This window comes from Sinocyclocheilus grahami, unplaced genomic scaffold (genome assembly GCF_001515645.1).
Source record: "Sinocyclocheilus grahami isolate Dianchi unplaced genomic scaffold, SAMN03320097.WGS_v1.1 scaffold3.1, whole genome shotgun sequence".
Taxonomy (NCBI): domain Eukaryota; kingdom Metazoa; phylum Chordata; class Actinopteri; order Cypriniformes; family Cyprinidae; genus Sinocyclocheilus; species Sinocyclocheilus grahami.
The window spans coordinates 3,305,775-3,317,667 of NW_015505182.1; the positions used below are offsets into that span (position 1 = coordinate 3,305,775).

An 11,893-nucleotide genomic window follows, 5' to 3' on the forward strand; every position below is an offset into this window, starting at 1 on the left:
GCAACGTCGTCTTTAAAAAGACGCACCCGAAATTGCTCTTTTAGGGGAAAAAGCTCTTTTAGCGTGCTGAGGCGCACAGGGGAGATGATCATCTGCAACACAAACAGGGGGTAGTGCAGCCTGAAGTGTCCAACCCACTCGACATGGGAAACCACCACCGCTGAAGCGCCGTACCGCCAACACGAAGAGCTCTCCAAGAGCGCGCTGAACTCGTTCAGTCGTCTTCTCTCAGTAGAGTAGTCAGGAGCAGAACTAAGTGATCGCTCGGCTCCGAAGCGAAAAGCTGAATATGCGCTGCATCTGCTGCCTACTTATACTCACGCTGTGATCAGCAGCAGCTGGATGCAATAATCGCATGCCAATGTGCATTGGCTCGTTTAGTTTACACTCGAAGTGGATTGGTCTCTCTAAGCGAGATCCCAATTTCGTCGGTCATCCGACGTGACGTCTCCGTTCCCTCCTTCAGGGAATGAGGGTTACCATACGTAACTGAGACGTTTTCATTTTTTGGTGAACTATATATAATCAACATTATTCTTTATACAAGTATCTAAGTAATATACCAGCAAATACACAGGACATTATCTCACAATTATGTGCTGCTTTAAGGTTTAACTATGAGAACTTACAATGTGGCTTAGCAGTAGAAGTATATGGGGTAATCGCAACTTAAAACAGGTAGGTCTCAAATGGGTATACAGTTATGTCAAATCTGGGTTCTAGAAGTAAAAAAAGAAAAACAAATAAAGTTTAAGGCATTAAAAATTACAGTCATTGACACAGTTTATTTTAAAATATTGAAGGTAGCAACATACATTTTTAGGGGATGTAGGGTGTGGTGTCAGACCTGCAAAAAAAAAAAAACAGTGGTTAGAGGTATACTGCGTCTGCAAGAAATTTATAATAATATGACAAATAATTTTTTAGTTTAAGGCAAATTGTAGATAAAATACACAAATTTCTTGATATTTGTATGCTTTACAAGAAATAAATAAATAAAGAAAAGGCATTTATATCTGCTTGAGGCCTCAGTCATAAAACATACCGCCATACCTGTGCAGAAGGGGGAAAAATTATGGCCAACAAAGTATTAAGTCGCGATATGGACTGTCTGTGAATACGAAAGGTCAAAATGTTGCTATCTGACATCTAGCCTATTTATTTGCATGTTCAGCAGTTTCTTCTACTACAAAGCCTATACTCAAAACTTTCATTTAGACACAATTAGACAACGTTTGAATAATATTTAGTTAGTTAGTTAGTTAGTTGCAACATCTGAATGCCGCGCGGCGCTGTCAAGGTAACATTTGGTCAAACAGACCCTTTGCCTGGGAGGTCCAAACGCTTACACGAGACAGTATTTGCATACACCCTTGAAAGAACTCACTTAAAGAGCTCTGCCCTTCGAAGGGAGTAGGAAGTATGGCATAGGGATCGTGCTCACGTAAGTTTGAAATTCTCCCCTAGTGTTTGGTGTATCCATGGCAACAGAACTCTAGACGATCGCTTGCATCGACGGCTCTGCTCTGAGTCAGCTTTGTAAATACAGCAACGAAGTACTCATTGGTAATTGGGCAGAGGAGAGATTACATGTAGGTGTATATGTGTTGCTTTATCAAGATTAATGTATTTTTGTATTCATAGTTTATAGATAGAATTGTGTTGTGTGGATTTCTCGACTTAATTTACTTGTACAAAAGTTGTTTTATCGTTATCACGACTTAAGTTTCTCGTGATTTCGACATAAAATATGTTTTATTCTTGAAACGACTGAATTTTCTCGTGATTAAACGACAAACGTAACAAGTTGTTTTCTTTCCACAATTATTATTGTTTGATTTTATACCAAAATGCATGCGCATCTCATCGACAGACGCTATCTTATTATTATTATTATAATATATATATATATATATATATATATTAGTGTGGATATTTCAGCAAAAAGTTTGTTTCGCTTAATAATAAAGTTTACAATAAATACATATAGTCTAATCAATGCTGATTTCAAGAAGCAGTGGAATACGAGGTTTGACTTTATTCTCCTTTAAACCACTAGGTGGCACAAAAATTTACATAATAATAAATAGCTGGCCGACTTTGCCATTTGTTGACTAAGTGTTTCTGTATTTTTAAAATTAATATATTTTAAATAGTATTCTAAACTGATACTAACTGAAGCTAAATGTCATTATGCACTAGGCCTATTTACTGTTCCTGCTATAATTTTAGTCAGAAATAGTATGACTTTGCTATACTGAATTTTTTTGATAAAATTCAGTATTGCAGCTTAAGTTTTTTTGCCTTTGGCCGTACTACTTTGAAGTCAGCATGAAATTAAAGTTGATTTTCTTTAGTATTGTAAGATATAGTTGTTTGAATGAAAAGGCTTCTTGAATGAGAAACAAAAATGTAGGGCTTAAATATTGTTCAATGGGATTTGTCTGAATTGCGCTAAAAACTTTAAAATGTATTAACTATTAAATTAATTAATAGTAAATATACTGAAAATACTCATATTTGGCATCCACACCATCAGGTCCTCACATTTGCTTGTAAAAGGTTTCTGATGAAAACCTATTGGCTCAAAAAAAATCATAATAACATGTAGTTGTGTTAAATACTAAGACCAAGAATTTTGTTTCTAACGCATTACTGAATTCAAAGTTGCTGAGTTATTTCAATATTGCATTAAAAATGTTTTTAGCTTCTAACATATATTGGTGAATATTATTTATAGACAATCTCTAATCATTCTTGTTTTGAGTAGTTAACACACTACTTAAGCACTTGTCAGTATGCAATGTGTAATCCCTGAAAGGGGTGCACTTCCTCAGACAGTGCTCAGATCCATGCAAAAGTGATTAGCGCTGCTGATCAGCCTGGTCAGCACAGACTGGAGGCAGACAAATGGGATTGATGCAAGTCGTTCTGCAGGAACAGACCTGAGAGAGTACATCTACGATCAATAAGGAACCGCAAGCTCTGCTGAGCGTGGGATTTGTTTGCTGAGTGTTTCTGTCTTTCTTATGTGTGTGTGGTGAGACAGTTCACTCGGGACGGCGAACAGCAGCTACAGTATGGACTACATGCCCCACATGTCACACAGGCCCGATGCTGTCATGTGCCAAAGGGCTTTTCGCAGATCAGAGGTTTGGGACTAATTCATCAGTTCATGCATCATTTACCAAACATCACAAACACAACAGTTTTAAAATAACATTCGGTTTTGATGCCGGCCGACAGGCGTACATAGACGTGAAACGTGTTATTAAGCTCCAAAATAACAGTCCTTTGCATCTTCTTGGAGCTCTGAGCTGTCATTGTAAAACTCTTGTAAAACTGTCTTCATGTGACTTCAAGTGTTTAAAAGTAAAAATTATTTTTGACTTTCAAACCAAGTTCCAAAAACTTTGGTAGTAGAGGGAGACAATTATTTGCATGCTTATACATATTTCACTTAAATATAATAATGATATATAAGTTGACTTACATATAATTATATGTAAGTCAACTTATATATTATTATTATATTAAATTGAAAGCACTCTGGAAAACTTGATTTTGATTGCGTTTTAATTTAGACCATCAGCATAACAAAAACCAGTGCTGCTTTGCAGCTATCACCATTTTGCTTGTTATTTATCAATTGTAGCAAAAATTAAGAATACTACATATTAATTTTAATAAATTTTACTGTAATATTGGTACAATGTTCAACTTGTTGCTAGGTGAATTGTTTTGTACATTGTAATGGGCTTTTTTTCCCATAGGAAAAAATATAATATGCAAGTAAAATTATTAAACAATTTAAACTAACAATCAGTATTGTCCACATATTTATTTTTTTATTAGGTGACTTTTACGTAATGGAGTGCTGCAGTGATGGCATTTTTGTGGATCCCTCAACAAAAACCCTAAAGGGTTCCCTTTCAAGGGAACTTCGAACTGTATCCTCTAGGGGTCGCTATGGGGAACGCCTCGTCGTGACTAGTGTTGTTTTTGGCGGCCTGTTTTAATTTTAGTTTTAGTCTAGTCTTTGTGTGAAGCTGTCATTTTAGTTTTTATTAGTTTTAATCACGTTCATACTCTTTTTAGTCTAGTCAAGTTTTAGTCAACTAAAAGTCTGAGCATTTTAGTCAGAATTATCCATGACTATTTTCATCTAGTTTTAGTCAATGAAAATTTTATTTTAGTCTCTTTTTAGAAATGCAATTCTATTTAACCCAGTCAATATAGTATAAGTACCTAGTAGTATAGACAAAACCAAAATTTTCTTTTAGCCAAACCCATTTCAAACAAGGTTATCTTATTATATTATTGTTACCTTATAGACTCAAGAATACATCCATTCCAGACACGGAAGATGCTCTGATTTGAATTTACAACATTTATTTTACCAACCAAACATGTTAGAAGTACACACACATAAATTTAAATAAAGACGAACCCCGGCTGGCCGGCCATCGGTCCCTTCCTCTGTGTCAGACTTAACTTTGTTTGATTTTCGTCTTCTAAATCAGTGTTTCCCAACCTTTCTTTAGTCGCGGCACCCTTTGGAAATTTGAACAAATTTGTGGCGCACTACAAAATTAATTTTGTCACAATATTTGAATTTCTAACTTCGATGTGATAATTTGAAAAGTATAGATATTTGGTACAACAGGGAAGAACTGCAGATTATAATGTCATACAGCTATTTTTAATGTTATAAAAAAAATGTGTCTATCAATGGTGGCAATCGGTAGGCTAATTTCTAATGAAGAGACCAATTTATATAAGATTTTAATGTAGGCTTTTATTCATATGTAAACATTGTGAGATAGTTATAATGGTAATTAAACAAAGTTTTGCTCACTCAGTGTATTTTTGACTTTTCAGCTGGGTAATTTTGTTGCAGTAGCACGAGACCGCTTGATTTAAAACTTTGAATTGAATAAAAAATGACAAGGAGGCTAAGCAGTTAATAATAAAATAAGAACAAATAAAGAAATTACTAATGATAGCACAAATAAAAAAAATCACGATAGGCCTACAAATGAAATAAATTGCTTTTTAGTTTTTCGGGGTAAGTCTAACACACAGTAGGGCTATTAAGAGATTTTTTAAAAAAAATTTTTTTACCAATTATCCAAATAATGTTTAATCCTAGAAAGCTATTATTATCAGAGGACACATGAGCATAACGGTTAGCAGATCAATGAATGAGAGGGCAGTGTTACCAGAGTTGCCCATTTACCACACCTTGTTACAACACAGTAGGACTACTGCAAACAGAAACAATACTGTACTACATAGATGTTTCCTGTGTAGGGTATCAGACAATCTAAGATTTGGTCAAGAACATGGTTGAAACATGAGGAGCCGAATTCCACAGAGGCCCAAGACACAGGATGTTCGTAAATCAGATCCTGGAGCCACAAGCCAGTCTGAAGCAAACCTAACCAACCAACTTTCACAGAACAGCTTTTAAAATGAACACAGAGTACACACTGATCATAACATCTCAGGAAGGAGATTGTCAATTTTGGGGCAAGCAAGATTAATGGTCAAAGAAATGCAGAGCATGACCATCATGTAAACCAGTGATAGTAATCACGAGCTCTTTGGATTGACTTCCCCCACCTAGAAGACAACGACCAGACAGAAATTCTTTACATACCTCTTAACTCTCTGGTCTTCACAGAACATGTCCTTGTTCACAGAATGGTACAGAAACTGTCTTTTACAGATGTAGATGCACCAAAATGAACTCAAAAGGGCTTATAAACTAATATCAGTCCATTGCTTAACTCCCTATCATGTATGTAACCCACACATTAGTTCATCATGTTTAATCATTTACTGTGTATGTCTTTTTAATAACTATTGAATAGCTTAAGGGTTCATATTCATGTTTAGTATGTGTGAGTTTGAAAATAATTCATGCTTGAAACGTTTCTTCCAATCAATTCTTTGTCAAATGTATCATATTCTTGTTATAGAAATCATGTCCAAAATTATACTCTGCAAGAGCGGGAAAAACTCGGACCATGTGACTGATAAGATAACATTTGATTTATGAATTGGGAGGAGAAATATACAACACCCCGGGCAAAGACGATATCTAATTGGTCAAAACACCATTTGGGATGTGTCCAAAAGCCCAGTTTAAATACTCAGGACACCATCAAATCATTCCCTTTTTTTCCCTTTTCCTGGCTTTTTAGTCATGTGCTTTCAAGTCATCACTTTTAGCCATGCGGCTTTTTAGTCATAGCTTTGAGCTATGCTTTTTAGTCATGTTTTTTTAGCTTTTTGAGCGTGCTCTGGCTTACACGCCAGCTCCTCCAAAACCATGAGGAGAAACGCCACCTAGTCTCGTCAAACTTTACTTCTATTTCTTTACTTTAGTTTATTTTATTTTCCGTTGAGAGTTTTGTGTTCTGAGTTAAGTTTTGCCTAACGCCGTGCCTCGAGTGGCATCTAAAACTTCAACTTCAACCACAACTCTGCGTCGTCAGCCAACACCCAACCACTGGCTTCCCAAGACTGAACTTCCAGCCAATCAGCAACCGTGGGAAACCCCCTTTTCTGCAAGGACAACAACAAAGGGAACCCTGGACACGCAACGCAAGTACCTCCAGATCCTAGCTGAACTGGTGCATTTAATATAAATTTTAACTTAAAAACGAGTAGCGAAAACTAAATTATTACCAGCACAAACGAAGAATAAACAAACAAGACTATTTGGGGTAATTTTGAAGCATGTGGGGGGCTGAGTGACCTCAGAATGATCACTAAATAATATTTTAATATCTAAAAAACCAAAGCAGCACAAAATAAAAATTTTACAGCACAAACGGAGCACAAACGATTGAGACTATTTTGCCGACGTTTTGCGTTGGGTGGGGGCCCAACTTCATGGAGGTACGCATAGAGCAGGATAATACGCAGAGCGTCACACCATGTGAAAGTGGAACCTGAGCGGTGAACTAATTTTCGGCAGCCGGAATTTCAGTGCATCTCAAATTATTGGTGACATTAGAAATGGATATTATATAATAGATGCAGTGTTTCTAAATAATGCCGTGTGTGGGGCTTGAGGAAGTGACATCGCCTGCGTCTGCGCAGTGCGACCTGATGCAGCCCCTGAAGTGAGACACAGGAAACAGAAATACTGCAAAATAATAATAATAACACGACTAAACGAGACGAAATAACGTTATAACATTTAGTTTCGTCTCGTTTTGGTCAACGAAAATGAAGAGACATTTTAGCATAGTTTTTATTTCGTAAACCACATTTGTTCTCTTTTTTATTCGTCAACAATATTGCATTATACATTTAATTATAGTCATCACATGACCAGCATTTACGTTGCGTCTCGTCTCGTTTTCGTCACGTGATAAAGGTTCGTTGACAACGATATTTAGTCATAATTTTCGTTGACGAAAGCAACACTAATCGTGACCCATGTCTGAAGCATACATTTAAAAAACACCAACAACACGTTGGCCGGCGACAGCCCATGACATCACTACCGGTGCGATTATAGTATAAATAGGTGCCGGGAGAACATGTCATTCTCTTCTTCGTCTTCACTGACCGTTTTGTTTGAAGCGTGCATTTCCGTGGTAAGAGCGATCTATATTCCTATCGTTATGGCGAGCACTAGCAAAGCGTTTAGAGGGTGTGTGCATCCGCGTCGTCGTTATTTGACACCTGATTACACACGATCTCTGTGTTGTTTGTTTGGGCAAAGAGCACGCACGCAATGTCCTTGAGGGGGCATTCCGCGTTCATTGTGAGAGTATTTGAATGAAAAGCTCCGCTCTCGTTTGTCTCTCTTTTCGAGGAAAGGGGGGCAGCCATCTGCTTCCCGCGGCTCAGGACCCACCTCTGCTGAGGCACGGAGGAGGATGGGCTCGTGGGGATCGCAGGTGGATCCGGCTGATGAGTTTAAAAAGGGGTTTTCCCTTTCGCGCTCGTCGACTGTGGACGAGAGGAAGCTGCTGGAGGATGATGTTATTTCTTTAATATTTGACACCTGATTACACACGATCTCTGTGTTGTTTGTTTGGGCAAAGAGCACGCACGCAATGTCCTTGAGGGGGCAATCCATGTTATGGTAAGTGTGCACATGAAGGCTTTTTGCACTTTCTAAAATCCACATTGTGGTAAGTTCTTTTCTAAAATCCTGTATGGTGAGGGCTTCGCGCAGTTGCTTCGTGCCCTTTCTTGAGCTGGTTTAAGCCCCATTCACCTTGGGCACCACTCCACTTAGGTATCCTATGATACCTACTTTAACAGGGTGTGGCCACTAGAGGTCTGTTGAGACAGTTCCTTTCAGAGCTTATGCAAGAGCAAGCGGTAGCCCCTGTGTGACAGGCCAAGATTAAGTGTGATACTAGGTTCTTGGTCGTATCCCCTTAAAGGAATCCATTATGATTCCAAGCCTTGAGCTCTACCCCGGGCCCAGGAGTCTGGCCCTAACAGGTAAGTTGGGTATGTAGCCTAGGCCTTTGGCCATAGGGGATAAAGTCACGGACAGCCGTCTGACGTCCCAGGGTCAACTCACCATGAAAATGGTAAAGTTGTTACTTAGTGCTCGCCATGGTTCTGGCCCACACTCCCTTCAGCATGGCGGCATGGGTATATCGTTCCCCATAGCGACCCCTAGAGGACGCAGTGTCTCGTTCCCTTGAAAGGGAACGTCTCAGGTTACTTATGTAACCATGGTTCCCTGAGTAGGGAACGAGACACTGCGTCCTCTAGGCTTCCTGCCATGCTTCGAACGCAAGCTTCAGATGAAGAAGTGAATGACATGTTCTCCCGGTGCGTATTTATACTATAATCGCACCAGTAGGGATGTCATGGGCTGTCGCCGGCCAACGTGTTGTTGGTGTTTTTTCAATGTATGATTCAAATACGGGTCACAACGAGGCATTCCCCGTAGCGACCCCTAGAGGATGCAGTGTCTCATTCCCTACTCAGGGAACCATGGTTACATAAGTAACCTGAAACGTTTTCCATTGGTCTTTGGATTACTGCAGAAAATAAGCTCTGTGAGCAACAAAAGTTTATGATTCTTACATGCTCTTAAACCCATTTAAACAACCCAGTGATTTCAGGATGATAGAACTGGAAGTGCAAAACTTGATCAAAACTCAGGTTTTGCCTACAAATAACAGATTCACTTGAAGTATGTTTTTTTTTCTTCTTAAATATCATCTCTATCAAGCATTCCATATTATTAGCAATGTATATTGTGCATTGTGAATGATCCGTTCTGTCCTTCACAAACCATGTCTGTGGGTTTAATTCAGGGTCTTCCCTTAAGGCAGTTATTTTCTCATCATGACGTCCCCTCCTCCCACTGCCTGGTGTCACAGTATGATGAGTCATACGGGCGGCAGGCCTCCTCCTCTCTGCCCACACTGCACTCCTGGAACTCTTTCAAACTGGCCAGGGTCCCAGAGAGGTCAGATCACCCAATCCAAGGTATTAAACATTCCCTTGACTCCAGATGGGTTTTAATGCAGTTCAGTCTGCGTTTTGAATTAATGTTGGAGAACATCCCTGTAAATGGTTATGGATATCAGTTATAATAACACATTGGCTTTTATTTTATTTTATTATTTTTTTTATTAGAGCATAGACAAACATAACCGTGGCAAATGTGAATGAGAAACCGATGTCTGTTATTTGTCAGTGGGTAATTTAAATGAATAGTTCACTCAAAATTAATTCACATGCATGTTGTTCCAAACCCATATGACCTCATTTGTTTTCAAGTTTTAAACAGATGGAAATACCCTAAAAGTGATTCTCGTGACTCGCACTATAGCTTTGTGTGAGGAAAATCGAAGGTGATTCACTCAAAGCAACCTCTGTTTTCATAAAAGTTCATTAGAAAAGTAGTGATGTTTGACTGATCATTTTTTTGATGCTGTGTCCCAATTTGCCTACTTATGCTATGCCCTAAAAGTATGTACTCACTTTTTGAAGAAAAAGTACATACCTTTGAGTGTGTAGCAGAATAGTAGACAAGGTTTGGGACATATTACTTCATCATAACCCTGTCGCTTAGTTATGTGCATCCTGTCATCCTTTAAGCTGCCCTGTAAATCATTTTATCACTGTTAACATCCTTCACATTTCATTTAATTTAATTTCCTACCATATTGGAGAGAAATGGAGAGGCACATTGATATGACAGTCACGTGTCTTTCATGCCAAGAACTTTCTTCGTGTGTTTGCATAATGATGCATTTAAAAGTTAATGACCAAACACATTTTTATGAAAGTTCACAATTTTGTTGTAGATGAAATATAACATGGATAACATTACTTAATATTATTAGTTTTAATCAGGTTAGATACTGATTATTAATTGCTCAAACCCCTTTCTCTACTTAACCGTCGATCTCACATACTCTGCCATGTTTGTTGTTTTTAAACACTTTTTATTCAAATTTGTATCTGTAATTGCATCCTCATCCAGCGTGCAATGTGTTGTGGGTAATATAGCCATTAGAATGTACATGGATCTGCACTTCAAAATCAAACTAATTCTAATTTTTAATATTAATTAGGATGGATAGTATGCAAATACTATCTGACTTGAATGAATCAGTTGATCCAGTTAACAAAACAGCTCTGAATGATTCGTTAATGAATCAAGTTACTGATTTGATTCAGTTTCAGTGATTAACAGCTCACCTTTAAAAGTAACTATTCATTTAACACTAATGTGTTTACATTCTTTTAAAAACTAAGCCATTCATAGGCTGGTATTATTTATATTCTATTGTAGTTTTATTAATATTTTCATTAAGTAATTTTGCACTTCTTTCATTGAATATTACTATTTAGGTTCAATGTATTTTTTTTTCAGTTGCATTTCGTGTATTTCTAGGTAGTAATTTTAGTGCATCAGTGCAAGTTCAACTTTTTTTTCTTTTCTAATTTTGCTAATTATCTTTTAATTTTCATCTAATATTTATATTTTATTACAGCTTTATTTTGTTGAACAAAAATGTTTTAATAGTTTTTGCTAGTGATAATAACCCTGTTCTTTCTGTGGTCTTTTCGATGTTGCTCTTTTTGTTGAGTCATTACTGTTTCAACACTAGTGGCACAGAAACTACACACAGTCTGTTTGAACATGTTCCTCTTTGTGATGTGTCTCATTTTTTCCCTCTCTGCCTCCCTTTGTTTCTTACACACAGGCCCCCCTACTAATGTTGGCTTGGCGGCTTCTTGGCGGGCTCGCATGGAGCAACAGCGGGCAGTTGTGCCCACACTAAGCGAGTATAGGGCTTCATACCCTCTGCACCCCATCAGTGCCTTCTGTTATTCTCACCACGTCAGCATGCCCAAGCGCTTCTCCAGCAGTCAGCTCCCTGCCAACCTCAGCAACGAGGACCTGGCACTGAAACACAAACCCTGCAGGCAGGTCTCCAGTAATCCAGCCAGCCTGCTGTGACCCTTACCCCACCTTCAGCCCTCCAGTACCACACAGACTGGCCTCAACCTGGGTAGAGGGCTCGGAGTAGCTTATTTTATTGATTAATGGCATCTAAAACCAAATAAGCAGGAGCATTTCACTGTGTTTGCACAAAGACAAATAACAGCAGTGTAGTCCAAAAGTTCAAATACTTTTAGTATTTAATGCATTCGTTTTATATTACATTATATTATTAGCACTTTTATTTATTAAAGTGAAAAGTTGAACTGACAGCAGCACTCGAGCTGCATGAACTCCACAAGTGTGTGTAAAAATTATGTTCTTCGGCATAATTTGAGATGACCCAAACAGCAGCTTGTGCTTTTGTTGGAGAATCAAACTTTTGAATCCCACTGAAATAATAATGGTCATCAGTATTTAAGCGCTTTACAGGTTTTGGCG

The 11,893-nt window shown here is 38.1% G+C and overlaps 1 protein-coding gene across 1 annotated transcript in view; it reads left to right on the plus strand.

The window, feature by feature from the left end:
• Window positions 1–11,578, plus strand: part of cfap107 (cilia and flagella associated protein 107) — a 13,043-nt gene extending 1,465 nt beyond the window's left edge. Inside the window, exons 2-4 of the mRNA XM_016267010.1 lie at window positions 3,050–3,152; window positions 9,309–9,483; window positions 11,214–11,578. Coding sequence (XP_016122496.1) covers window positions 3,050–3,152; window positions 9,309–9,483; window positions 11,214–11,470 — 535 coding nt within the window. The 3' untranslated portion in view covers window positions 11,471–11,578. The remainder of the gene's footprint in view (window positions 1–3,049; window positions 3,153–9,308; window positions 9,484–11,213) is intronic.
• The last annotated feature ends 315 nt before the right edge of the window (window positions 11,579–11,893 follow it).